General features: G+C 36.2%; 1 protein-coding gene across 1 annotated transcript in view; it reads left to right on the forward strand.

Annotated features, from left to right (window-relative positions):
* ODAD2 (outer dynein arm docking complex subunit 2) overlaps nt 1–25,808 on the forward strand; it is a 73,488-nt gene that overhangs the window by 38,314 nt on the left and 9,366 nt on the right. The window contains 3 exon segments of the mRNA XM_085050451.1: nt 247–361; nt 11,058–11,246; nt 11,834–12,055. Of these exon segments, the coding sequence (XP_084906577.1) occupies nt 247–361; nt 11,058–11,246; nt 11,834–12,055 (526 nt within the window).

The following is a 25,808-nucleotide window of genomic DNA, read 5'->3' on the forward strand; positions in this document are numbered from 1 at the left end:
TAGTTAGAAAGCATTCTGTCTCTGCTTCATTTGTTCACACCCATCTGCTGTATTGAGCACTGTTCACTGAGTATGTTGATGGCGATTAGCTGACAATAAAACACAAGCACTTGCAAAACAGTATGTCAGAATCATGCCAGTGTTTCTTAGCGCAGTGTTCCAATCACAAAGCATGTGATATAATTTGAGATTCAGTGTTGTATACTCCATAATTAATTTTCCCTTTTTGGTCTGTTTCTGCAATAGGATAATTGACAATCTAGATGGAGTTCGCTTGCTATGGTCATCATTGAAAAATCCTAACCCAGAAGTTCAAGCAAGTGCAGCTTGGGCTCTTTGTCCTTGCATTGAAAATGCTAAGGTAAGAAAGTATTTAAAGCAACAGTTTTGTTATATATATACTCACATATAAGTTTTATATTTGGATAATTTCCAGCAATACTTTGCTGTTGGCTACTTACACTCTCTTTATTTTATTCTGTTAACTACTTAAAAAGGTATATATTTACTTTTCAAAAGTGAATAATTCTCCATCTAGCACCCATTATATAATCTGTTTTGCCTTTACAGTGTTTTCTGTATTGGCCAATATATTTTAATAACTTATCAGGACCTAAACATACTGTTCCCAAATAAAGCATGGTGAAAATCTGACAATGCTGAAAACAGAAAGCTTCTGCTCACAGGCTATGAATAGCATGGGTAGTTCTAGTTGTTCTCCCCTGTGAGGTACTTCAACTGTGTTCTCAAGAGACCATTATTTGGTTTCAGGGCATATTTCAGACTTGATGCCAATGTAATCTTCAGGTTTTCTGCTCAGACTGCCAACAAAAAGTGCCAGTTGTGAATAGTGGTGGTTGTGCAGGTCAGTTGTGCACAGAAGACTAAGCTATTCATAGATTTCATGTCAGTTTCCAAATAGAGATAAAATAGTGAGAATAAGCTGCAAGTAATTTTCTGTGAATTCTTAGCACTGACATGTGATAAAATAAATGGGCAAGGTTTTGTTTCCCATGAGCAGTTTCCTAGAGTACTAACTTTATTCCTCAATCCTTGTACAGTATTAGCTTCCATTTCTGATTTACCTCTATATTTAATGCAACATTTACATCTTCTCTCTACTATACCAAAAATATATATCCTTCCACACAGAATTAGAGATTCTGACTATGTAAAGAAAAGTAATTCCTTGGAAGTGCTAGATATCTGTAGCATCCTTTGGAGGCAGTTTCCTGTTTGGAATTGAGCACTGTATGGCTGCTATTACTTTATGTAGATGATTCATTGTAGATAGAGATATATGGATATAGAGATATATGGATATATTGTGAGAATCTTTGGTTTTGATTTTTATGAGTTAAGCATTTTATATTTCTTCACAATGGTTTCTACAATGGTGGCTTGGTTGTCATTTTTCACACATGCTGGTTATTCTGAATTATCTTTTCATCCTTTTTTTCTAAATGTGAACTTGGGTGCAATAAAATTTTTTGGTACCTAATAGTGCAGTCTAAACATGTCTCTGCTGTCAAGATATGAATATACCTTCCTCTCTCTTGAACAATATTGCTATAACTGAATGTTAAAATACTACTTGATCTCAGTACTAAGGTAATATTTCCTATGTGTAAGACTCTGCGACTTGAAGTGCCGGAGCAGAGCTGCACATTGCTAGAGCTTCCACAAAAAGCACTTTTTCAGAAACTAAGGGAATAGAGGACAACTACTGAAATTATGCATTACATTAATTTTCTTCTTCGTTTTTTCCCCTGGGGTGTTTGATGAGTGCAAGCTATGTACACCCTTAGTGTAGCTATCCTCCTTTCATCTCTCTTGGCTGCCTGCCCTAATGCTAATCTGTGATCCCACAAAGGGTTCTTTGTGTGGCACTGAGGCCAAGTGGCTCACTGGAACAAACCTACCAATAATACCCTTTCTGCTGACACTGAATAGAAAGAAATATGTATAAAGCAGCAACTACAGCCACACTGAGGAAGTGCAGCAACTATTTCTATCTAAAGAGAATTTGGGGGTGTTTTTTGTTCAAAGTTAATATTATTCAACAATTTATGCAATCTTCCAAGAAGCAGTTTTGGTTTATGCAGTGCTTGATTCAAAAACTGTAGTAAGTACATGACTTTAAAGGGTTATGTGTGTTCTGGCCTTTCTAAGCCTTTACTTAGGTCTGCAAACTGTGTTTCAAATAGCTGTGAGTGTGGAATCTGTTTTCTTTTTGTGCTCTTTTGTGGAAGCTGTAGTGATTCTCTTCTGTGTTCTGAAGGTTCACAGCTCAAATTGAACTTGTTAATAGTATCACAAATGAATTTTTATAACAATGTAATGCAGCATCCATTTTTCTGCACATCCATTTTTCTGCACAGACATTTTCATTTTACAACCAACTTAAAGGTTATTTTCTGTATTTATAAAATCTTAGAAGCCAATCAATCATTCTGATAGGGTGGTTATTGTCATACCATGTGATGACATATTTCTCTTTCATGCACTTACTCTCACCATAATCTGTTTAAGAGTACTTCCCATAGAATAGAAGTGTATCAGCATGATGTAGCTAAGTGGTATTTTTTGTTCTAGAAATATGATAAAGGTCAGTGACATTTGGTCCCTGGCAGATCTGTGACTTTTTAAACAGAGGATAAAAGTTGTACACTGTAGTACATAGACTCTTAGAGCTCTGACAACTGCAGTATTGGCTTCATGTCAATCATTGCTTCATATGCCAGCATTAGTTCTAAATATTTTTAGCTTAACAAATTTCTTGTAGAGTGAAGATGTTGCTGACAGTGATATAATTTGTGTGGTAAAACTCTCCTAAGAAAATTTGCACAGCACCTGAAAGTTCTACTTTACAGTTTTAGACAAATATCTCATGATTTTGGATAAAGTAGTTCAAGCCTTCCTTTAAACTAAAAGACATAAAGAGTCAATGTCATTTATTCAAAGGAATTATCTTAATAGAAGGAGATTCTTGTTAATTAGCTCCTTACTTCCAAAAGGAAAAATTACTACTGCAGGCGCATTGCTAGCGACAAAGTGTGAGTGCACTGTCCAAGAAACACAAATTTTTATGAAAAATGAATAAAAGAAGTCTACTCAACTCTGTTGATATTGGAACAGCAATATTTGGTTATGATGCTTCTTTGAAAAACAGTATTTGTAATGTTCTCCCAACGTACATCAGCCCAAACATAAACATTTGGAGAAATTATACAAATTTGTAATTTGGGCTATTATAAAATTCACCCAAATGCTTTGTGCCAGTAAGAGGAACACTGCCAGCCTGAGTTTGTATGAAAATTCCTGTGTCCTCACAGATTTACTTTCTACTAGAATCTTTGAATAAATAAACCAATTTAAAAAAAAAAGGAAGAAAACTCTAAAAGTTCTAGAGGTTATTTTCTGTCCTCATATTTAGTAGAATTGTGCAAACAAGGCGTGTAAACATTAGAATACAAATGGTAATGTCAGGCATCATGTTTTTCTGTCCCATGTGCCTGCATATCAGCTTTCAGTTTTAGCCTTTTCATGGCTACAGCTGTGAGGCTTTCTTAAAGAGCTTCATTAACTCTATATATAGAGTTGTCCTGATTTCAGCTATGGTAGAGTTAATTACTTCTCACTAGCTGTTACAGTGCTGTGTTGTGTCTGTCAAAACAATTTAAGTAAACAGTCAGAGACTGAAGGTTTGAAAGATAAGAGAGACAAAGTTATTCTGTTTTCTTAAAATGTACTTGTAAAATGGCATCTCACCCTTTTCTGATAAATCGTGATTTCAGCTCTGCAGGGGAGTATCATGGGTGTGATGAAAGATGATGAGACATCTAAAGTTGTCTGTGTATTTTGTTCATAAAGGGAAAGAGAATGACCATGCTGAAACACAAAAACCCAAAACCAAATCAAAACTAAACCAGGTTTAAGAGGGAAGGGTCATGAGATGGGTATGTGGGATGGTCAGTCTTCAGTCCTGCAACAATATTATGTAATGAGAAAGTGAATTTTGCAGCCACCAGTCTGGAGTTAACCTGTGGGTAGAAAATACGCTGCTGATGACCTTTTCTTACATAGATTTTGCTTGTTATGGAAATTTTAACATAACCATATGTATAAAACCACAGAGAGCATTGCTTTACTAAGAATAGCAAAGACATGTAGTTGAAGTTGTAAATTCTTCTATTATTTAAAAAATAGTAAAACTATTTGCTGTTTTAAATAAATTAAGATGCTTTGATTACACATTTTATTAATTTAAAACTATACTGTTTAAAAATAATCATTCTCCACACTGCACACTGCTGTTCCTTTGTTTCACATAGAAAAAATTTTAGTTAAGTACTACCAATGCATTTTTGTTTACGCACCATTCTTGGATTAAGCCTATAATGTCAAAATTCCCTTCTTGCACATGTACAGCGTTTTCCAGTTTCTTTGTTTGCCTTGCTATGCTTCTCGATATTTTGTCCAGAAACCTTGGTAGTTCAGACTGCTCTGTTTCAATTTTTCTATTTGTTTTCTCTAGACGTTATTATTTTTTTACACCTGTCATACCTCCTTCTCTATATTTGCTCTCATTTTTTGCACTTTTTAATCCCTGATATCTGGATTTAGATCTTGCAAAATTTTAAACGTTTGTTATTAGCTAAGCATCAAAAGTGTAATGTAAGAGAGAGAAAAAGGAATTTTTGGCTTGCCCCTGAAGCCTTCCAGAGAACCAGGGTCCTTGGAGATTTAGGAAGCCCGGGAATCCAGACCAAGCTTGGTGAATCCATAAGTGACTGCCATGCTTGCAGGGTACATACAGAACAAGCTCATCCAATGACTCTTGACACAGGCTGCCCAGTTCAGTGAACCAGCTCTCAGGAGCTATTTGGGCCACCTACAGATGTGTTGGAGATCCTGAATGGACTGACATGAATTGCCCTGAGGTCTTCACTGTCTACAAATAAGAGTCCAGTTTCTGTAAAACACATACTGTGGAAGCTGGGAAGCAAAGGGTGTAGCCTGTATCTCCCTCACACAGGAGCCTTGGGCCCTAAGTTCCATGCAAAAGCAGCTGCCTGAGAGCTTGGAGATCATGAGAAGCCAAAAAGCTTAGGAGCTCCTGGAGACCTGGCTTTCCAGCTGTTTGGCAGCCCATCAGGCAAGAAGTCAGGGATTCTATGAAAACTAGAGGCCAAGCAGCCTGGCAAGCTACTCACCAGCCATCTGGCTGACAAGAGAAAAGATGAAGAGACGCATTGGTTATTTAGCCTGTCTTTCTGCCTGGTTTCTGTCAAAACTTTTCAAGAAGTCGTTGTGTTCTTATGGAAGGTTTTGGTTTCATTCCATTAGCATTTTCTGATGGAATACTGTTCCACTGGAAAATATTTCACCAGCTTTTCTTGTAGCTTGGTTTATTAACAGCTACACATGCTAGTCAACAGTTTGTTGTGTAGCTTCTTTACTTTTAATTCTGACTTACTAATTGGATTTTAAAAATTTAGAAAAGGTTTAAATCCCATCCTCCACTGATTTTTTTTTCCTCTCTTCTTTTTTTGACTTTTGGAAAATGAGTCCATGTCACTCTTTTCCTGTCTTTACCCTCTCACTTGCCATGTGGGACTTCCATAGATCTTGAAGCAAGAAAAGAGCATGGAGATCATTGTGTTTCATTTGCTACATAATATAAACCAGAAGATTTCAAGCAATCGTTTTTTCTAGTGATGAAGCTTTTGATTGAACTAAAATTTTATACTTTATGCTGCTTGTTCATATTCTCAGTGGTCTGTAATGGTGAGTGGTACAACATGATATGATTACCTTATATCCCACTCGATTTCTGGAACAATGCCAGACTTGCAAAGACACAAACAATAACTGTTTCAAAAACTTACTAGTTTGTGTTGTCACTGTATTGATTGTGTAGCTCAACCATCCTCAGAACATTCTAATATTGCTGTCTTGCACCTCTACAATATTAAATTACGTATTTGTGATGACTGTCTTGTAAACATATTGATTATAAGCATTTTGCTTAGACGTGTTTGAATTCAATTCAATCCAAAACCAGTATAAATCATGTTTTGCAGGTTTTCCAGTTATTCAGTGTTATTTTTTTCTCATACTTCCATTATTTAAAGGCTGCTCAAAATAATCTAAAATAATTGAGACAATTGTGGCCTCCAAGGTCTTTGATAATCCTTGTTTTACTGCTTCTGTGAAAAAGAAATAAAATATGATTTTGGCAATTACCAAGGACTGAACTTCAGGTATAGTTTGCCAGATTGGAAAGCAAGGAAACCAATAGACAGAAGAACTACTAAAAGCTGCATTAGTGACTATGTAGACTTTTTTCCCCCCACCATTTTTTAGAGAACATGCATCACATGCCTTCTTGGGCTGTATGCTTGGATAACTGGCTTCACTTTGGTTTCTTGAAATTGTCAATAGCAATACAGTTGCCAAGTGTGCAATGATCAAATCCCTGAAGAGAGAGAGTGAATTCTGAAGAGGAATTCTGCCCTTACAGCTATGGAGTAGCATTGGAACCATGTTAAAGCAACTCTGCTTTGTTGCTTTGACTTTAGTTGTTTCCGTGAGGTAAAGAGGACAGGAAAATCCATGGTGATTGTCTGGTCTTGTTTTCCCAAAACATTGTATTTTCCAACGCAGAAGTTGTGAGATGTAGGGAAGTAGTCTTATCTTAAAAATGTTTCTTCATCTGTTCTGCTACAGTGGAAACCTCCATGGCTGTACTGACAGTGATAAATTTAGCCTTAAAATATAAAGTAATTTGATCAGTATTACCTCTGAGTTATTTAGTAAGAGCAGTGACTAGAGACTTCCTTATATAAATTGTGTTTTCCATTTTCACTAAGCAGCTATAATATAGAAACTTTTCTGCATTTCTTTATTTTGAACTTTAAATTGGTTTGCGCTCTAGAATGAGAAGTTACTCAGTTGGCAATAACAAAAGGAAAGGAAAAGCTTCCTTCACTAAAGAAAAGGTAGTTTAAAGATGACTCTTGATAACTAAAGTTTGTTTGCGCAGCCATAGCATCATTTTTTTGGGCAAAAGAAATTCAATTTGACAAATTAGTTTTGACATCTTAGGCTTTTTAAGATGTCTTAAGAGTGAAATATTAGTTATCTTTAGTGGAGAAACTTTTGTCTTTCAAGTGGAGTATGTTTTAAAGATAAACACAATGTGTTTTTGTAATAAGGTGTTTAGCTTTAAATCTTTCAAGTAAAGAAAGCAGTTTTCACTTTGTAAGAAACAAGAAAGGAATTAGGTTACAAAATAATCCAGTAGTTCTTCTACAAGACCTGTATGTCTCATCTTAAGACTGATGAACTTTATTTACTTAATGAAAGTAAACACAAAAAACATAGAATATGACGAGAAAACTCAAAAATCCCAAATGTTCTCCGTGTATAAATACCACAAAGATCAAGTCCTGCGAATACCATGATAGTTTCTGCTCTTAATTTAAAAAACTTTGCAAAGCTGGTCTGTCTCACACTATTTCTGCTCTTGGCTGAAGCCAATATAGAAGTAAGTGAAAAGGGAAAGTTAACTGAATCTTGGTAACAGTCACGCAGGCCAGCAAGATACAAACATGTAACAAAAGTAGTGGGATGAGGCCTTTATTCACACAGCAGGTAACTTTTCTGGCCTCAGCATCTATGCCAGACAGGTACTTGAATCCAATTTCAAAGTAGCATTTATCATGCTTTCTGAGGATAAAAACTTTGCTCTCAACTGCTTAGAAGATGTGGTCATGTGAAGTAATGAAAAATTCTATTATCTCTTCCTTTCTTCTTTAGCCACTTAAAATGTAGTTTAACAATCCATGTTTTTTCATATGTCACCTCTGGTTAAATATTGGATTAAAAAGTACTATAATGATAAAGATATAAAATGAAGTTATTTCCTGTTAATACAATCAAGCCGTCTTTCCCCTTTCAATTTTTTTTTTTTTTAACATTTGTATTGCTTCTTTAAATGCCTTTGTGTTTCGCCTCTTTGTTCAGCTCGGGAAATGTTATTGTTAAAACAGACACACTCAGCCTATTGTTAACACATACACTCAGATATATACAATGAAATTACACATTTTATTGCTTGTACGTGATTTTATCAATGTTTTTCTCTATAAAGACAGTTTCTTGGGCTTTATTCTTAACGTTCTTTTCCTGTTTAATTCTACCTGAGTAGCCTTGTTAGGACAACTAGTAAGATTTTGTCACAATCAGTAAGGAAGTGGGACACATGGATAAAACATAATACAGATGAATATGAAACCTTAACACACACCAATAGCTGGAATTTACAAACCCTTTGGGTTATCAAATAAACTAAGTTGTTTGTCAATTAATTTAGAAGGTGGAATTTAAAGATCGCTTTTTTTTCTGAATTGAAACAAAGAGTAAAAATGTATTTCCAAAGACATGTTATATATTCTTTTTTCTCTTATGCTAATATAAAAAGGTATAAATTAAAATGCCTGAGAGTATTTGAAAACTAAAATCACAGAAGTTACGTTAGACTTTACACTATGAGCAGTATCTGATCATTAATACAAGTATAGTCAAAGAACATAGATTCAAAAGAATTAAGTCTAGACCTCTGCAGTCACAGGCACAACTTCATATAAATTCATTCTTAAATATATAGGTATGGCAAGTGTATACAATAAATACACATATTTCAGTTAAAAAAAACTCTAGAAATCTCTTTTATGTATGTGTTTAAGTAAGTATGTGGTTTTGCTAAATAGTACAAAAGAGATTGCTTTTGTTGTTTAAATTTCTCTGAAAAAAAAAAATCTTGTATATAACATATTGGATTTTAAAGCTCTCATTTTGGTCCTTCTTTCCGCTCATTGTTCTTCAAATTTCTTGTTGTTTTGCTTTTCTCTTTGTCTTTCACAGACCACCAGACTACACCCACAATCACATTTGGGAAACTTCCCTGAAATGTGGTTTCTGCAGTTTCCCTCTGCTTTTCATCACTGGTTGAATGTTCTGTCCTTATGTTTAGTTGGTTTCACAGATGATTATTGAAACTCTTTTCTTTTTCATACTGCTGGATTGTTTATATGTTATTCCATGACTTTAGTTGGACTGTACTCCATTACAAAATATGGAAAGAATAAGCTTGACAGAAAATAAATTCAACAAATAGGGTTATAATCATCTGGAAAGAAAATATGTACAGGTAGGAAAATATAAAATGTAGATATTCATTCATTAAGATGAGATAAAGGCTATCTTATCTCTTCATGGAACATCTTTCAAAAGCAGGAATAATAATACACAGATATCTGAACCATGCAGAAACACAGAATCATTTCAGAGCCCCTTTCAACTCTTAGACGTTGTACTGTAGCATTTCCCTGTTGAACAGAAGCCTTTCTCATCTCTTGAGCCAATATTTATACACAAAGTAATGCTGTAGTGACTTTCAAAGAATGGAAGTAAATATTAAATATCTCATTTTCTTTTCTCCTCCCATATCTGGTCATTAAGCTTCTAGCCCTGGAATACATATAGGTAAGATATTTGTGGGTGGAAAGCTTTCTCTGTAACCGATTATATGTCACCTTGGATCAAATTTTAAAATTTCAAGACAAACATGAAAACTGATATGGAGAAACAGTGTTTTAATTCAGGTGATTGTCTGTAGATGCATTACATTGTGGTATGCATACACTAGCAAGGATAGAGGAACATTTATACTGATGTATCCATGTAAGCCCACCTGCCTCTCTGTGCAGCTCACACGCTAACAGAAGTGGCAGAGCATTGCCCTTCCTTCTCTGTCTTTCTCAACTGTTTTTCTGAGCCATAAACCTGTATTGTCCTTCTGCATTTAGATTCTATTTTAATTTCTGTAAGGACCTCTGTTATTTATTCATTTTGGGGGGTTTTAGGACTTTAGCATGAAGCTTGCTCTTGCATGCTGCCATTTTTCCACATGCTATGGCTTCTGTTTTTTGCCCTTACACAGTTTGGCTTTAACCTCTCCCTTCCAGTCTCATGATTTGTTCTGCCTGTGGTGAAAAATGTTTCATTCCCAACGGGCCTACCCACTGCTGTTGCTTTCTGTGAGAAGGAAACATCACAGCTAAGAGTTCTGTTTGACATTTAGACCCAGAACTAAAAAAAGATGAAACTGCAGCATCTTATGAAATCTTCATTTGCCAAGTCCATGAGTGATTTGATAGATTTGCTCAGCAAAGCTAACACAATACAGTTGGACCCTACTCTGTTAATAAATCAGCCCCCAAAAAGAAAAAAATACAATCAAAAACATGCTTGGTCTTCAGGGTCACTCCCTAGCCCTAGGAAAGTTCATAGAATCCATGTTTGCACTTGCATGAAATCCAAAAGATTTCAGGAGAGTGTCTGGTAGTTTTTATTCAGAATTCTCCTACTGATCTGTTGAAAGAAGCAAATTAAAGTAGTTCCACTTGCAGACCTTTCTTTCCATTCCTGCACATTCATACTCTGAGGTGCACCGTGTTTCTCCCACAGTTGTCGTCATGACTTGTTTAACTTCCCCTCTTAAATATTCCTGAATACTCATTTCCATCAATACAAGAAAATAATATTGTCACGCCTTTGTCTTAGCTGTCAGACTAAATGTAGGTGACAGGAGACACTCTGAGAGCCTAAACAGGAGTGTCTGTTGCTGTGTTAGATGCCCTAAGGTGTGTGAGGCACCAGTCTGGCCACTCTGATACAAATGATAAGGGAGACTTGCACCCTTCTAAAGTGACAGCTTGAGACTTTTATAGCCTGTGGTGTGAAAAATGATAGATACCTTTATTTAGGCATTGAATTTCTGCCTGGATGGTGGTGCATGAAACAGTCTAAGTCTCATATGTCAATCAAAAGAGCTCCAAGTTCCAAATTAGCCATATTTCTTGGTGAAGATAACACAGCAATAGCTGCAGTTTTGAATAAATATGTCATGCCAATCTCTTTTTTAAAAAATCTGCATATAAATACTGGTTGAACATTTTAAAACTATGTTTCTTTTGATTCTCATTTAGAATTCTGGGGACATGGTTCGATCTTTTGTTGGTGGCTTGGAACTGATAGTCAATTTGCTAAAATCAAAGGATAAAGAAGTTTTAACAAGTGTATGTGCAGCCATTGCAAATATAGCTAAAGATGAAGAAAACTTGGCTGTTATGACAGATCATGGAGTCGTCCCTCTGTTGTCCAAGCTAGCAAACACAGTAAGTAACATCTAAACATATCATACAAAGCATTGGAATTTCTTATGTCAGTCTGTGTTGTGCCCAGCTAAAAGGTTATGACAAGAGCAGTAGATTTTGCAGCAGCTACAAGGAAAAGGTGTGGAATCATTCCTCTATGGGATGTATATTGGACATCAAAACATACTGTGTCTGGTATTAAAATTTGTTTGAAAGATGAGCTTCATTTTAATAGTTACTGTTGCAGAATATTGCTTTTGAGAGGTGCAGCTGCTGGATGAAAAAAGCACAAAGGGTTGAGAAAACAATAAATTGGAGCATGCAGAAAATCTCAGTGATGGGGCTATATTTTACATTTTAATGCTATCTTATCTAATTTCCAGTCAGTCTAAAAGTACCTTTGAAGTAATATAAAAATTCACAGCACTTGCTATAAAAAGAGTATTAAGGGACTTTCATAGCTCTATGCCTTACAGCTTTCTCCAGTTTTAATTGTACTGCAATTAAATTGGGATGCCTTAAACATGTGTGAGAATACAATTCTGCTTTCCTGTGAATTTTTTGTTGTGTGTGTTGACTTTAATTTATTATGTTTTTACCTTCTTCAGAACAATAACAAACTAAAACGGCACTTAGCAGAGGCCATTGCCCACTGTTGCATGTGGGGCAGCAATAGAGTTGCCTTTGGAGAAGCCAAGGCTGTGGCTCCTTTAGTACGTTACCTGAAGGCAAAGGATCCATTAGTTCACAGAGCTACAGCTCTGGCTTTATATCAACTTTCGGAGGATCCCAGCAACTGTGTCACCATGCATGAAAATGGAGTGGTGAAGGTGAGGTGGAAGCTTTTTCTTATTTGGGGTTCAAACTATTGAAGGGGTTTGGCATGGTCAAAAAAAGAGAGATCTTTAATTTGAAATAGTTCTTGAATACTGCTGTGTACCTCAAATTTTCTAAACTTTATCCTAAAAATGTTTGGTTAATTAGGGAATTAGGAAACAGGATATTATGGCTAGGTGGGTTTGGGGAATGGCAGTATGATGTGGACATTCACCTTTAGAGTACTTGACTCTACCTAGGCTGGTAGTGACATGGCATCAGCATTTTGTCATTCTTGAGTGACATTTGCTAAAGAAGCTGGATTATCGTACTGGATGGTTGCCTAATATGGCAGAAAGTCACCTAGAAACTGAGTGTAACTGGATTTGGGGACAAATTAAGATAGAATTGTACAAAGGCTTAGTGTACCTGGAGCTGTTTTGGTGAGTTCTGCATTTACTTACGAAAATTCTTATTTTAGGAGTTAAACATAAGCACATTCTGCAAAGACCTTATCCTTGAACAAAATTTCTCTCAAAAAGGTTTTTCTAGCAAAGTTTTGTCTCATAGTTGAAGGCAGAAGAGTTATTCCTTTGGCACAGGGGAGATGAGATTATGGCTTTAGAGATGGAGATAGTAGGAGTTCTCACTTCTCACAAATTTCCTGAAAGATTCAGGAAAGTATGCAGACTTCTCATTTTACTTGATGTTCAAGTAAATGTATTTACAGTAAGAGTTGACTTATAATGCAGTGTTATTATTGTTGATCTTATGCCACCTACATTTATGGTAGTGTACTTTATTGTGAGCAGTTTCAATTCAGGCACAGTTAATGATCCTGAATTACCATGCATTTGTCTGTAGTTGGTTTTAGAGGATCCACTGGTCAAAAATACTTAAATATTCAATTTAAAGGCCAGTACTTGAACTTTCTCAAATCTAAGCTACCGTTTCAGTACTGGAGAGTAACACCTTCCTATCACAGTTGCATTAAATTGGCTGTACAGCACAGAGGAATATATGCTACAGCACCAGCACTTGTTGACCTTTTAAATCCTGCTTCTCTCTCTGTTCAACTGACACAATCGATTTTCTGATCTCCTGTCACCAGTTGTTTACTTTCATTTTATTGTGCAGATTTCAGGTTTTATAAGTTGTAGCACACTGAACATAAAGCTGATTCTGATGATGCACTTTTAGAATAATTCCATCTTGGTCTAGGTTCATCTTTATTTTTCAGTCCTAGTTAAAGTGCTTAGAGTAATAAAAAACATGAATTTGTACTTACAGATAAATAGGGATATACAGAAAAATGTAACAAGTGTTTATCTTTTTTCTTTTTTTCTTATTCACAATATTCTGGATTGCTTATAATATGTTATGGAACCAAAAATAGGACTAATAAAATAAAGATCAAAACTGCAAAATAAAGAAACATGGATCATGTTTGTTATATCGAAACTTTTTGTCCAGGCTGTACTTCTCATGTACAAGAAACTTACGTTTTTGTAGTAGAGTGGGTAAGTGTTTGAATGTGTTTGTGTGTGGTTCATTACAGAACCAAAGTGGAAGTGCCTCTCGTAACTAATGGATGGCCTGAACACGAGAGAATATATCACTGACTCTCACATGTGCCAGCACACACATGTATTTGTGTCATACAAGCAGATGTGCATTAGTAGTGTGACAGGAAGCAGCTGCATTTTGTCCATGTTGAGACTCTCAGCCAGGGTAGCAGTTCTGCTGAAAAGGACTTGGAGTGGAGGTTAAGCAAGTTGAACATAAACCTGGTGGCATGAGAGAGTTGAAAGCTAACAGGATCCTGGGCTGTGTTAGAGGGAGCATAGCCAGTAGGCCAGGAGTTCAGAGATTCATGTTAATAAACTGTGAAAAACCCGACCTCAGCCTCTTCTCCCTAGGCCAAAATGTGACAGAAGTGCAGTGAGAGTCATCAGAACTAGGTCTCTTGAGCTGTGTTGAGCTTTCTTAGCTGTCAAGTTTCAGTAGCATGGAGATCAGTGTAAGATGATTTGCTTTGTCCTAGTGCTACAACTGCAGCACAGGCATATCCATTTTTAAAAAAAGCATGTAGTTTGGTTTGCCCTTATTTTTCAGGGTATGGAATTCTCCTACCCACAAGAGGACAACACCTATGGTCATCTAGAGTTTCTAACCCTAAATAAAGTCTGATTGTTTTTTTGCAGTTATCCTGCTGTGATGTTTCCAAACTCTTTCCGTTGTTTATTATGATGTTGTGTTATACATAGAATGGCAAAGCAAAGTGAAGAAATATATAGGCCCTTTTGAAAGATACACCAGACCAGTGAGACATAGTGTTTCCTATCCAATGGGGACAAGTAAGTGAAATGTGGTGGGCAGCCTGAGACACTATGTTCTCTTGGACCTGTGATGGTTTTTCCAGATGTGGTAGTCCAATTGCTTTTGTTCAGTGTTGCCAGAGCTGAGCAGATCGTGAAGCAAATCAGTACATGCACCACGACAGCTCAGGGCACAGATGACCAGTCCACCAACACTTATGAGCTTGACTCCCTTGCTTTCACTGTTGGAATTGCCATCAACAATAAATACATTTCAGAAAGGCTAGAGAGGCATTCCCAGATGGCGAGGAGAGTGGGTGGAGGAGATGTAGTTGCTCAAATCCAAGAGTTAGTACAGTGCTGAGTCTTGCCTGGCCTATACAGCTGGTCTGCCCAGCACAGGTGAGACAGTAGTTATACCATTGTGTTTGTGCCATTGGATATCTTTGCTCAGTGCTTCATAGTGATGACAGCATGTCTGGGTGTTTTCATTCTTCTAGCCTCTCCAGTGAATAACTGACTGAAAGCATACTTTGTATTTATACAGTGATTGTTATGTACAGGTTTTTACAGGACCAATCATATTTTTTCTAGAAAACTTGTTTGGATTAGTTTGATTTTTTTTCATCTTTTACCAGATATCTGGTGTTTCAGTAATCATGCCCAGTTGGATTAATGTTACAGCCACTGTAGTTCTGACTAGGTTGCAATACATGCCTAATCCCAGGTGTTCTTCAGCATGTGTTCATGTGCTGTGTTCACATACAAAGAATGTGTGATGCTTCAGGGAAACATTTAGCCTGTGTGAATGACACAGTTGCTGAATGCTTGAACAGTTGGTCAGAGACTTTCTCAAAGCATTAGATTTTCTGACCATTCCCTATTCAGTGTGTACATGCATGTTTTTGTCCGGGAAACCAGTAACTAAATTATAAACAGTAAGTAATTTCAATCAGATTCTTGTATTTCACATTTTGCCACTGCTTCAAACAGTATTTGCTGATCACAAAACAACAGTTGTGAGAGAACCAGTGTTCTGAGTTTTCATCTATTTGTAACTGCACCCAAAATATATTCAATTTTCTCAAGTGAGTCTCTATGATAAAAATCTTGGGAAATCACTGGTGTATGTCAGCTGCCATATGAAGTTCTGAGTAGACAAACGGGGATTTTGGAGAAAGTTTAGAAAGGCAGTTTATGAAGTTTTTCTTTCATGTTCAGTTCTACAGTCAATGTTCCTATGACTAGGAATGGAACAATGGTTATGACCTGTGACAGATGAATCAATGCTTTCTTTCTACCAAACACCAGAACATATTTCCTCTTTCTGAAGTAAAAATTCATGGGCCTTCTGGAAAATAGATTTGCATTTTCAAAGATCAAATAATGACATGTGGGTCACTAGACGGCAGGAGAAATTCATAGACATCAGACTAAGGAACAGGTATCAATTTGAATTCAAGATTGGAGATAGCCATCCACAAACCAAGGGAGGAGAGAAATCCAGTGGGGGTTTGGCAATTTATAGCTGAGATAAGCAGGAATATCAGGCAGCATTCTTTACACATGGAGTCTTCCACTTTATGTAGAAGAGAAATAGGGAAATTCACAGGCAACTGGAAGCAGCACCAAGCCATCACCACATTCTTCATGGAAACAGCAGAACATTTCCCTTAAAGGTATTGCAGAGGAACAAAAATGTCCACCTATATTGGACCGCTGCTAAAACCTTAGAACAATCAAGCTCGTTCATGAAAATATGTCTAACTGTGAGCTAAAGAGTCCAAGTTTGCAATAGGGAGGCCCTTGTGAGATGAATTGTAAAAAGAATGGGGAGGAAATGGAATACTGAGGAAGTGCAGTACTTTAGTAGTGAAAAGATGAGTGTAAACATGTTTTAAAGGAAGAATTAAAGTCATCAGAAGATACTAAAAAATATTTCATACTAAAACCATGTCAAACACTGCTACTCTGTGCTACAATCACTCGTTTTCTTGGCTATGTTGGCTAGCTGTAGATTTGGATTGTTTCTGAAGGGAGTAAGTGAGGATGGTGGAACGATAGGACAGGCACTCATGCTCATAATATCCCTTCTAGAAGACTTCAGATATTAAAAAATATTAAAAGTATATACAAGTGAAAAACATGTAACTGATTATTCCTTGTCATTCTTCCTTTGCAAATGAAGTAAAATGAAAGATAATCTATTGTGGAAGTTATTCTCTGCTATTGCAGAAGTTAATTTCTGACTTTGATGTAAAGGATTTGGTTTTGTGGATGATGATGATGATAATGATGATGATGATGATGATGATGATGATGATTAGTTTAGTGTAAAGAACGCCTAGGAAGTTTGAATAGCCTCATCACCTACAGAGTTGAGGCCAGTATTTTATTATGAGACTAATGAGACTCTGAGGAGTCTCTGAGGAGATTATTAAAGTAGTGAAAAAGTAAGAACAAGAGAAAATAAGCAGCCAAAGTCAGGCTGTGGAAGAACAAAATTCATCAAATTAATAATTCATCTTAGCTTTAAATGTTTACACTGTGCACATGCCAAACTGAAATAGTCATCCTAATTCTTATAGTAGTCAAAGAGGAGGAATAGGTTTTTTACTGTTTCATCTCTCTTAATTTGGACATTTATGCAAAGATAAGACACCTTGATTTCTACTTTCAATATTTTCTGGTCTCCTTTGGCTGTAATGGCAGTGCAGGTTGTAGGTATCTATGTTTACTGGGGTGAATCTCATCCAAGGTAGTGGAGAACTTTTAAAAATGAATGTACAGTCCATTTCATTATTAGATAGGAGTGACAGAATTCTGAATAATAGTGCAATAAGAAGGAGCTATTAAAAATATTAATTTTTCTTTTCCTAGAAGACTACAGATGAGTTGAATTTATATGTTATGATGGTGATGAAACTCAATCGGCCCTTCACTGTAACTGAAGCACAGTTTGAGTATGATCTAATAATGCCAGATGTTTTAAATTAGTGGATCTAACTAACTTGAATCCAAGGGTTTTGAAAGAGATCTTTAGAGTATTAAGGATGGATTCCTTTCATCTAACTTTGGCCACTTTTAGGTATGAGTTTAAAGTAGTCTAAACTAAGACACCTTCTGTAGTCAATGAAAAGAGAGAGACACCTGCAGACTTATCCTAGCTGAAAATAGATGCCCAAGATATCTGCAAGAAATAGACTCATGAAAGTGCCTAATTTTCTCAACTGAATATAGAAAGGACCTAGGTGGCTAGCTCAGACTAAACAGCTAGCTTTCAGACAGCTGAATTTAAATTAATATCCTCCTAGGTGTTGATTTTCAGCAAGCTTGTGGTACAGGGGAAGTGGGGGCTGGAAGAGAGGTAATGTGCCAATATTTAAAAAGACCGAAAAAGATTATAGTCTGGTAAACTGGACACTATTCTCATGTTACGGAGTTGCAGGTCCATACGTTATAATACTGGAAGGATCATTTTAATGACCTAGTCTGACTAGCCTTGCTCATGCAAACCAGAGACATTGCTTCATTTTTTTCTGTTTGGAATAGAGTATATCTTTTAGAAAAACACTGACTCTTTACTTAAAAAATTCCAGCAATGGAAAATCCACCAGAGACATCATAACTTGTTCCAGTAGTTAAATACCTTCCCCATAAAAACATTTGCACCTTATTTGTAGCCTAAGGTTTGTCTAGCTTTATCTTAGGCAATTACATGTGTGATACTGTTGCTTGGTAAACAGAAAAGCCCTACATAACTTCTGTTTTCACACACATTGAAAAAAATTAAACTGCTTGTCTCATTGTCATAGTTTTAATTAGCTATGCAAGTATAATCACTGATGGAATTTCTGTCTTATTAATTCTTTAATTATATTTGTGTGTCAGTTCTCTTTTTTTTATTTTTGAACTTCCTTTTTGGACTGAGTTGCAACATACTTCAGAACAAAATTCAGTATTCCAGTAATACATGTATGAATAATTAAATCAGGTAAAATAACTTTCCTGTTTCTGTGTAAGTTCTGTTTGAACATCAGAGATTTTCGTTATTCTGTTTGGCCACATTATTGCTCTCAAAGTTCATGTTTGGCCAATTTTCTACTTTGATTTTCATGTCTTTTTGGAAACTGATCCCAAGGTTAAATCTTTGCATGTTGGCCTTCATGCACAGTAGTAAAAATCACCAGTGAACTTAGACCTTGTGATATAAGCTGGGGTTTTTTTTCAGATGATTAAATCAGATTTTAATTTTTGTCAAAACACTTTATAAATGTCGGATAACTTAGCTCTCATTTTTGTAAGAATAATTCATTATTCAAAAGCAGCCACAAAATGTGTTCAAGCATTTTATTGTTTTAGAAAGGAAAACTTTCAGAGTCCAACACACTGACTCTTCTTGTAAATGCCTTTAAAACAAAATATTGCCTTTCTACAGAGAGGATTGCAGCTTTGGCAGAGTTATGATTCATTAGAAAACTGAAGGAGTTTACTGCCTGAGAAAGTGGTAAATACTTTTAAATTATGAAGATGCAAGTACATTAAGGTCTGGGAAAAAAACAGCAGTGGCTCTGATTGTAAAGGACGAAGCCAAAAAGTGCCTGTTCTGTCTGCCAATGAAGTTCTACCTCTGCAGGTACCTGATCAGATGGTACATAAATAGTCTAAAACATTGAAGGAGATCTTCCCAGTGAGGTGATTTCCAGTATCTCATACGAGGATCCCTTGATGTTTTGACTTGAAATTCCTGCTTGAATGCTGAACTAATTGACTAAGAAATAGTAAAGTTATTGTTTTTTCTATTTATGCAATTGTGTCTGTGTACTATGATGATTCTAAAAGGCATTGATCACAGATAAGTAGTTCACTTTGCTAGGGAGTGATGTGTGCCTGCATGAGAAGAAGATAACTCCAGAAAACTTTCAATTTAAATGTAACACATGAGGTGGGGGTGAACAAACAGATAGGAATGGAGTGGTAGAGAAATTATGTAAAAATATTTATGTGATCATATTTGATAGTTCAAGCAAACCAGGACACAGCTACTGCTAATTCACAGCTGCAACTCAATCACCTTAGGTAAAATGTAAATAATGAATACTGACTGTAAGCTTTTTGTAAAAGTCTAGAACCACTGGATAATATCCAGTCACCCAGACTTTAAGACACTCTCACCATATGGGAACCATAACTGGTGCTGTTGGCAGGATTTTGCTTGTGTTGCCTGTGCTGAAGGCTACATGAAGTCAAAGTAAATTAGTCTCTGTTAAGCTTCGGATTGTTTTGAGCAGCTTTTATTTTCCAACTTTATTTAAAGATATTATTCTGCACTGCAGTATGAACAAGTCCATTTTCTCCTGCTGTTGTTCCATTATACATACAGAACAAATCATTTTTGGGCTAGAGGAACCATTAACTTGATGATTTAGGTACATACCTGAAATGCAGATGGTCAGACTTTTCATTCATGTTCTGATTTTTTTATTACTGAAGGTGTCTATCTGACCTACCCATGCATAGAACTGATCTTTAGCCTTACTCTGTGGTCTGGTTTATGCTCTTATGTGTCCAACATGGAAGTGCTCTGTTTTCTTAATATTACAAAACACTAATAGATGCCTTCTAGAATATCAGGTGTGGAAGCTTATAAGAACATCACCAGGGATGCTGAAAACCAAGTTTCAACTGCTTGGTATAATACGGTGGGCAAAGAAGACACTCATGCCCTAAGAATGGGACTTCATTTGTATAATCATACCTTTTAATATTTTTTTAATTAGTCAATCAGATTTATTCCTGTCTTTTGATCAGGCTACAGCCTCAAAATATGCATGGGAGGAGAGGTAGACAGAGGGTGGGTGTGTTCAGCTTGGGCTTGTTGGTTGGTTGGTTTTATTTTTTTGGCAAAGAAGGCATAATGTATCTTCTGAATTCTGTGTTGAGTTAATAGGAGGTATTTGTGCTTTTTGAGTTCAGTTCTTAGTGGCAGAAAGGTTAGGCTCTACCACTCCCTTGTACTAATCCAAGATAACCACAATTTCTGAAAGTTATTGTGAAATTTAGGCTTCATATTTGGAAGGTTTTTTATAATGACTGTATTAAAAAATACAATTTCTGTAATTTATTGTTCAGAGCTTCCAGAAAACTGGTCATTGTTTGCTAAAGTCATAAATCCCTACAAGAAGTTTTGGCTAACCATCTTATGTTTCATAAGACCATCTTTGTGAAATAAATAGATGTGACTTACAAAACATGGAAGACAATTACTTGTAATTTCTACTGAAAACATTCTAAAACCAACCTTTTATCACATACTATATTTATCTGAAGTATAGAAGAGGAATGCAAAAGCACTGGCAGCTACCTCTTTAGGAATATTTGGCAACAGGTTTTTTGTTTTCTTCTGGGGGCCTTTGGTGAGAACATTAAATACACAATATGGAGTTTTACATTATAAAGCGAGGTTTAAGGTATCTTCATAAATCAATCCAAAATATTTCATGTAATTGCTATGCAATAGCACTATTGGGGTATAATAGTATGTATTTGCAATTTACATATTTATATTGTAATTTTAAGTTTAAGTTTAAGTTTAAATTGTAATTTTAAGTTTAGAAGAACCCCCTTTGTGACTGTAATGATTTGCTCTATTCAGGCTCCACAGTTCAGGCTGGAGATACAGCGTGTCTGGCACATCCAAGCTGATGCCTGTTGCTTTTTATAACAGTTGTTACAGTTCTTGGACATCAAGAAAGAGGGCACTAGATTCCAAAATTTCTGCGTGTCTGTTGTCTACTGAAAGTATGCCAAATCCTTTCACCCACAAATGTATTGATCACATCACACTTAAATTTTCGATAGAAGAGATTCCATAAACTAAGTCACATACTAGCATATTTTATTCCATTTCAGGAGGATTAATGTAAATTGACAGTGCTACACCAGTTTCTATTGTGTTAGCAACTGCCAGATTGCTTTAAACATTTCGCTTACAGTTTCTGCTCCAGGAAACAGGAACCAGTAGCTGTTCTACCTTCATAACAAGCAAAATGTCACCATTCATAAAGTAGGGGTACTTTTATGTAAAACATTTTGGTTTTGCACCATTGACAAAGGTAATGAAGTTTGGCTTTAGTATAGATTAAGCCTCAGACTTTAGATTACTTTTTGCAAAATTTTACATTACTGAAGTTTATGATATGTAACAAGTGTTCTGTTAAAATCTGGCTGATCATGGATGGGAAAAAACAGCAGCCTAAGGGAGATCAGCTTTTTTTTGCCCAAACTCTGTGCTTCAGGAGATCTCTAATTTTGTAACATTTGGATAACAAACCTAGAGGCTGGCATAAAGCTCCTCTTGGCACATTTTAAACATCTTTTAGTCTTATAAAAAGAAGCTTGTCCCACTAAGCTGTACGTTTGTTGGAGCTGTTTAACAGTAGCTGTGCCCTGCAGCTCTTTTAGTGATAAATGAGCCATTTCAAATAAGGGCAATTGCAGCCAACTGTGCAGAAGGAATCATTAAAAAAAATTTAAATAGACATTTGCGAAGCTTAAAAATGCACAAACAAAGTATGTTAAATCAAAATATATGCTGCTCCTTTTAATGGAAAAGATTGCTACTGGCTAAGTCTGCCAGCTTCAATAGGTGTGCCAAAAAGCCGAGGAATCTGGCAGAATCCACAGATAGCAGTTCCATCTTTCATCTATATTTCTTTTCTGTATTTATCTTGCTTTAGAAAATGCAGAGAATGTCTTTTCCTTCCGACTTGGCACTATTTCCAAACCACAGAAATACACGGAGCAGCTTCTTGCAATTGTTTAGCTCCCTGCACCAGTCTTATCCTTGTGACTGTGTGAATCATTTCTTTCTAATTTGGCAATAATAAGAAAAAAGAGCATTAAAATATTTTTATGTTTATGGAATAATATCTTAGCTGAACTGTCAGATATAAAATTAGTTTTCTTAATTAAGAGACACTGGGCTTAATATGTGAGGACAGAATGCCAGGTAATTATTTTTGACATTCAGCTGATCAAAAATAGTTTCCTTGTATGTAAGGAGCTATTCAAAGAATCTGAACATAAGAAGTACCAAGAGCAAAGTTCTTCCTGTAGAATCAATCACTCAGTTCAGTTTGGCTTCAAGCCCTACTCATTGTAATTGCTCTTACATCGCTGTTTCAAAGAGCGCTCTGTGGTATCTTTTAAGTGATAGGGCACATCTTATTGATGTCACTTTCATGGCAAAGATGCTAAGGAGAACTCCATTTGCAGTGTGTGGCTTATGGGATGGGCTCTAGTGTTCATGTTCCTGGTCAGTGTTCTGTATTTTGGCATCAAATCTGAAAACCTGACAAGGCTGCCAGGCACCACGAGGCTGATGTGAATTCTGTCCTGACCTGAGTGAGAGCAGGGACAGGATATGAATTGCTGATGTGATTATGCTTATTTAACCATCAATTGCATGTAAAAGCTAAAACGTATCTTCTCCTGGACCATAAGTGAAATCCACATGATTTCATTTTGTTGAAATTTTGATTTAAATTAATTTTGCTTTTATCTCCAAGGATAATTATTGTCTGCATTTATCAGCTGCTAGTCAGTGCAGAATTTCTTGCCATGGTTTATGATAATTCTTGATCTCTGGAAGCTTCGAAGAAAAAAATGTCATATTAAAGTAAGAAAGTATTAGCCAGTAACACTATTTAATTACCCAAAGAGTCTGATACACAGCAAATTACATGTTACCTTTAGATTTAGAGAAACTGTCAAGCTAGGTAGAAGGTGCCTTTAGACTGATTGTAGTCTATTCATTGCATTTGTGTTGAAGGTATAGATAAAAATAAAAACCTCTCCATAGCATAGGACTGAGAAAGCTGCGACTCATAAAGGTGCTTCCATACTGCTGTACAGGTATGACAGTTCCAAATACTGCACTCAGGCTAAGATATGTAATTAGAGCTCTGTGGAAATAGAGAAAAATTAAAAATATCAAGAGGGTCTTCAGACACTTAAAATCAAAATTGCTTCTCTGAAGGTCCTGTCTTTCACCAATTCTTGTCTACTGTCTACTGTGACTGCAAATATGTGGAATGAATCCAAGTTTATTTGCTCTTTTTATCCCTTACATTGTATCTGTGCAATCTGCACAAATGCAAGATTCATTAGACTGGATTAGCTCCTTCTCAGAATTCCAGAGAGACATAATTGCTGGACTCCAGAGGCATTCTAGGATCAGGGAGTGTGTATATAATCTAAAAAAGGTCTGTCATACTTTTGCACTGGATTTGCTGAACATTCATGATACAGAGACTGTTTTATTAGTCTTTTGCTTCCCAAAGCATTTTCTCTTTCCATCAGTTGATCACTCTACTTCTGTGCAATAATCCTGCTGCTGTTTGGAAGGGTGGAATTGACCGTTTGGATTTTAAGAAAGCATTTAGCAGCACTCTTCACCAAAAACTTTTAAAGAAGTTAAATGCTATGTGATGAGAAGGCCAAGTCCTAGAGAGGATAAATAGCTGTTTCAAATCGAGGAATCAAAGTGTTGGAATAAGGAGAGAGTTTTGGAGCCAGGGATCTTGCCATTTAGTATTTCATAAGTGATAATGGGAAGGATGGTAAATGGTGAGGTCACACACTTTGCTGACTGTACAGTTCTCTGTGGTAGTGCAGACAGAGACAATTGCAAACTGCAATTCACGGTGCAGAGCCATGCAGGTCAAATCTCCTGTGCAAATACATCACAGCTCAGTGCAAAGTTTTCCCTTTCATGGATTTACCACACTGAACAGTTTTGCTCACTACACGTGCAGCAGATGTAGAGGGACTGCCAGTAACTGTTGGTTAGAACTGAAAACCATATGTTTGGGTGAGGCAATAAAGTCCTTGCAAAAAAATGTGACAGAAAAATTTTCAATGTAAGATACTGTTAGGGACACCGTGAAGCCCTGAATTTACTTCTGATTGATCAGGCTGTTTCTGTTAATCTTTCTACTCTTGGTCTCATAATCCAAGAATCCTCATAAAATTTGCAGTTAAATGTAGGAGTTATTTATCTTTACTTTTTTTTTTGACATACTGGGGAGTGGGAGAAGAAACTGCTAGTCTGTTTAATTCTTCCGCAGCAGAAATGCATATGAGGGGATTGTATTTTGAGAAACCACTCTTTTACAAATTTTACAATATTCTGCATAAAGATGCTCCTGTTCAGAGAAGGATGTTAAGATCCTTAATTGTTATCATGAATCGAGCCCATGATGCACTGTTTAAATGTTTGAGTGGGGAGCTGATGAAGAAGCAAATACATTCCCCATGTGGGAGGAGTACTTTCTCTTACACCATCTTCCACATACCATTTTTATTAGGTGGCAGAGTGCCCCAAACATACTGACCCAAGAATGCCCAACATGTTGTCAGTAATGTTCTTGTGCTTGCACTAGTATTGTGAAATAATGTTTTGGGTAGCTGGTTAACTCCAACAATTTCATTCTACCCAACAGACAAAGTAACCACTACACCAGATTTAAATTGGGATTCTTTTTACCTTTTGCAGTGGTAGCATTCAGATAGAAGGTTCACATGATTTTTTTTTCCTATGTTAAAGCACAGAGTTGCATGGTTTTAGAAAATTAATTTTCACATCTTCCCCCGCATGCTTTAACCAGCTTTAGCAGAGCTTTTATGCAGGTGGTACAACCTCCACTTGCCCAAGCACAACTATAACTTTCTTTTTATAGAAATAAAAAAGCCCAAGCAAATGAATAAGCCAAAAACATTTCCAAAACTTGAAGCTTCCAATTGAAGTTGAGAAGTTAATTAAAAAAAAAAATTGAGGAACACGCTTTTGCTCCAAACAGAGTAAAGTTTTAAATTTAACTTCTATTAATTAATTTTTCATTCCCTACTTCATAGTTACATCTTTAGAGAGGGAAGGAAGCAGATCAAGGCCTCTAGTATTTCCTGGCTGGCATACAGAAGTCAGACAGGTATTACTGCTTGCTTGTTTGCATGCTACACAGTATTTTCAAAAGTCTCTGATATCACAAAACTTCCAAAATCTAAAAGCCATTCAAGCACTTTGTTTGGCACCTTGTGGCCAGAGTCCTTGAGTGGCTGTGGAGACATGTTTTGCTTGTTTTTTAAAAAAACATCTAACTCTTCTCTGTAGAACTGTATGCAAATCATAAATACTATGGTTTAATACTTTGGCCTGATTGGAGAGCTAATTCAAGCAACTCCCTTTGTTTTAATCACCAAAAAATCAAAGCATTTATCTGTCACCATAAGTGTACATGGTAATGTTTTTCCACAACACAGACTTTAACAAAGCACACAGATTTCGAGCACTTGTAAATACATTTTTTGACAACTGAGCAGATTGTTCATAAAGAAATTTGGGTTAATTATAGGAAGTTGTCTCCTTAGTATAAAATAATTCATTATG

Source organism: Lichenostomus cassidix, chromosome 2, assembly GCF_008360975.1.
Source record: "Lichenostomus cassidix isolate B80296 chromosome 2, HeHo_3.0, whole genome shotgun sequence".
Classification (NCBI taxonomy): domain Eukaryota; kingdom Metazoa; phylum Chordata; class Aves; order Passeriformes; family Meliphagidae; genus Lichenostomus; species Lichenostomus cassidix.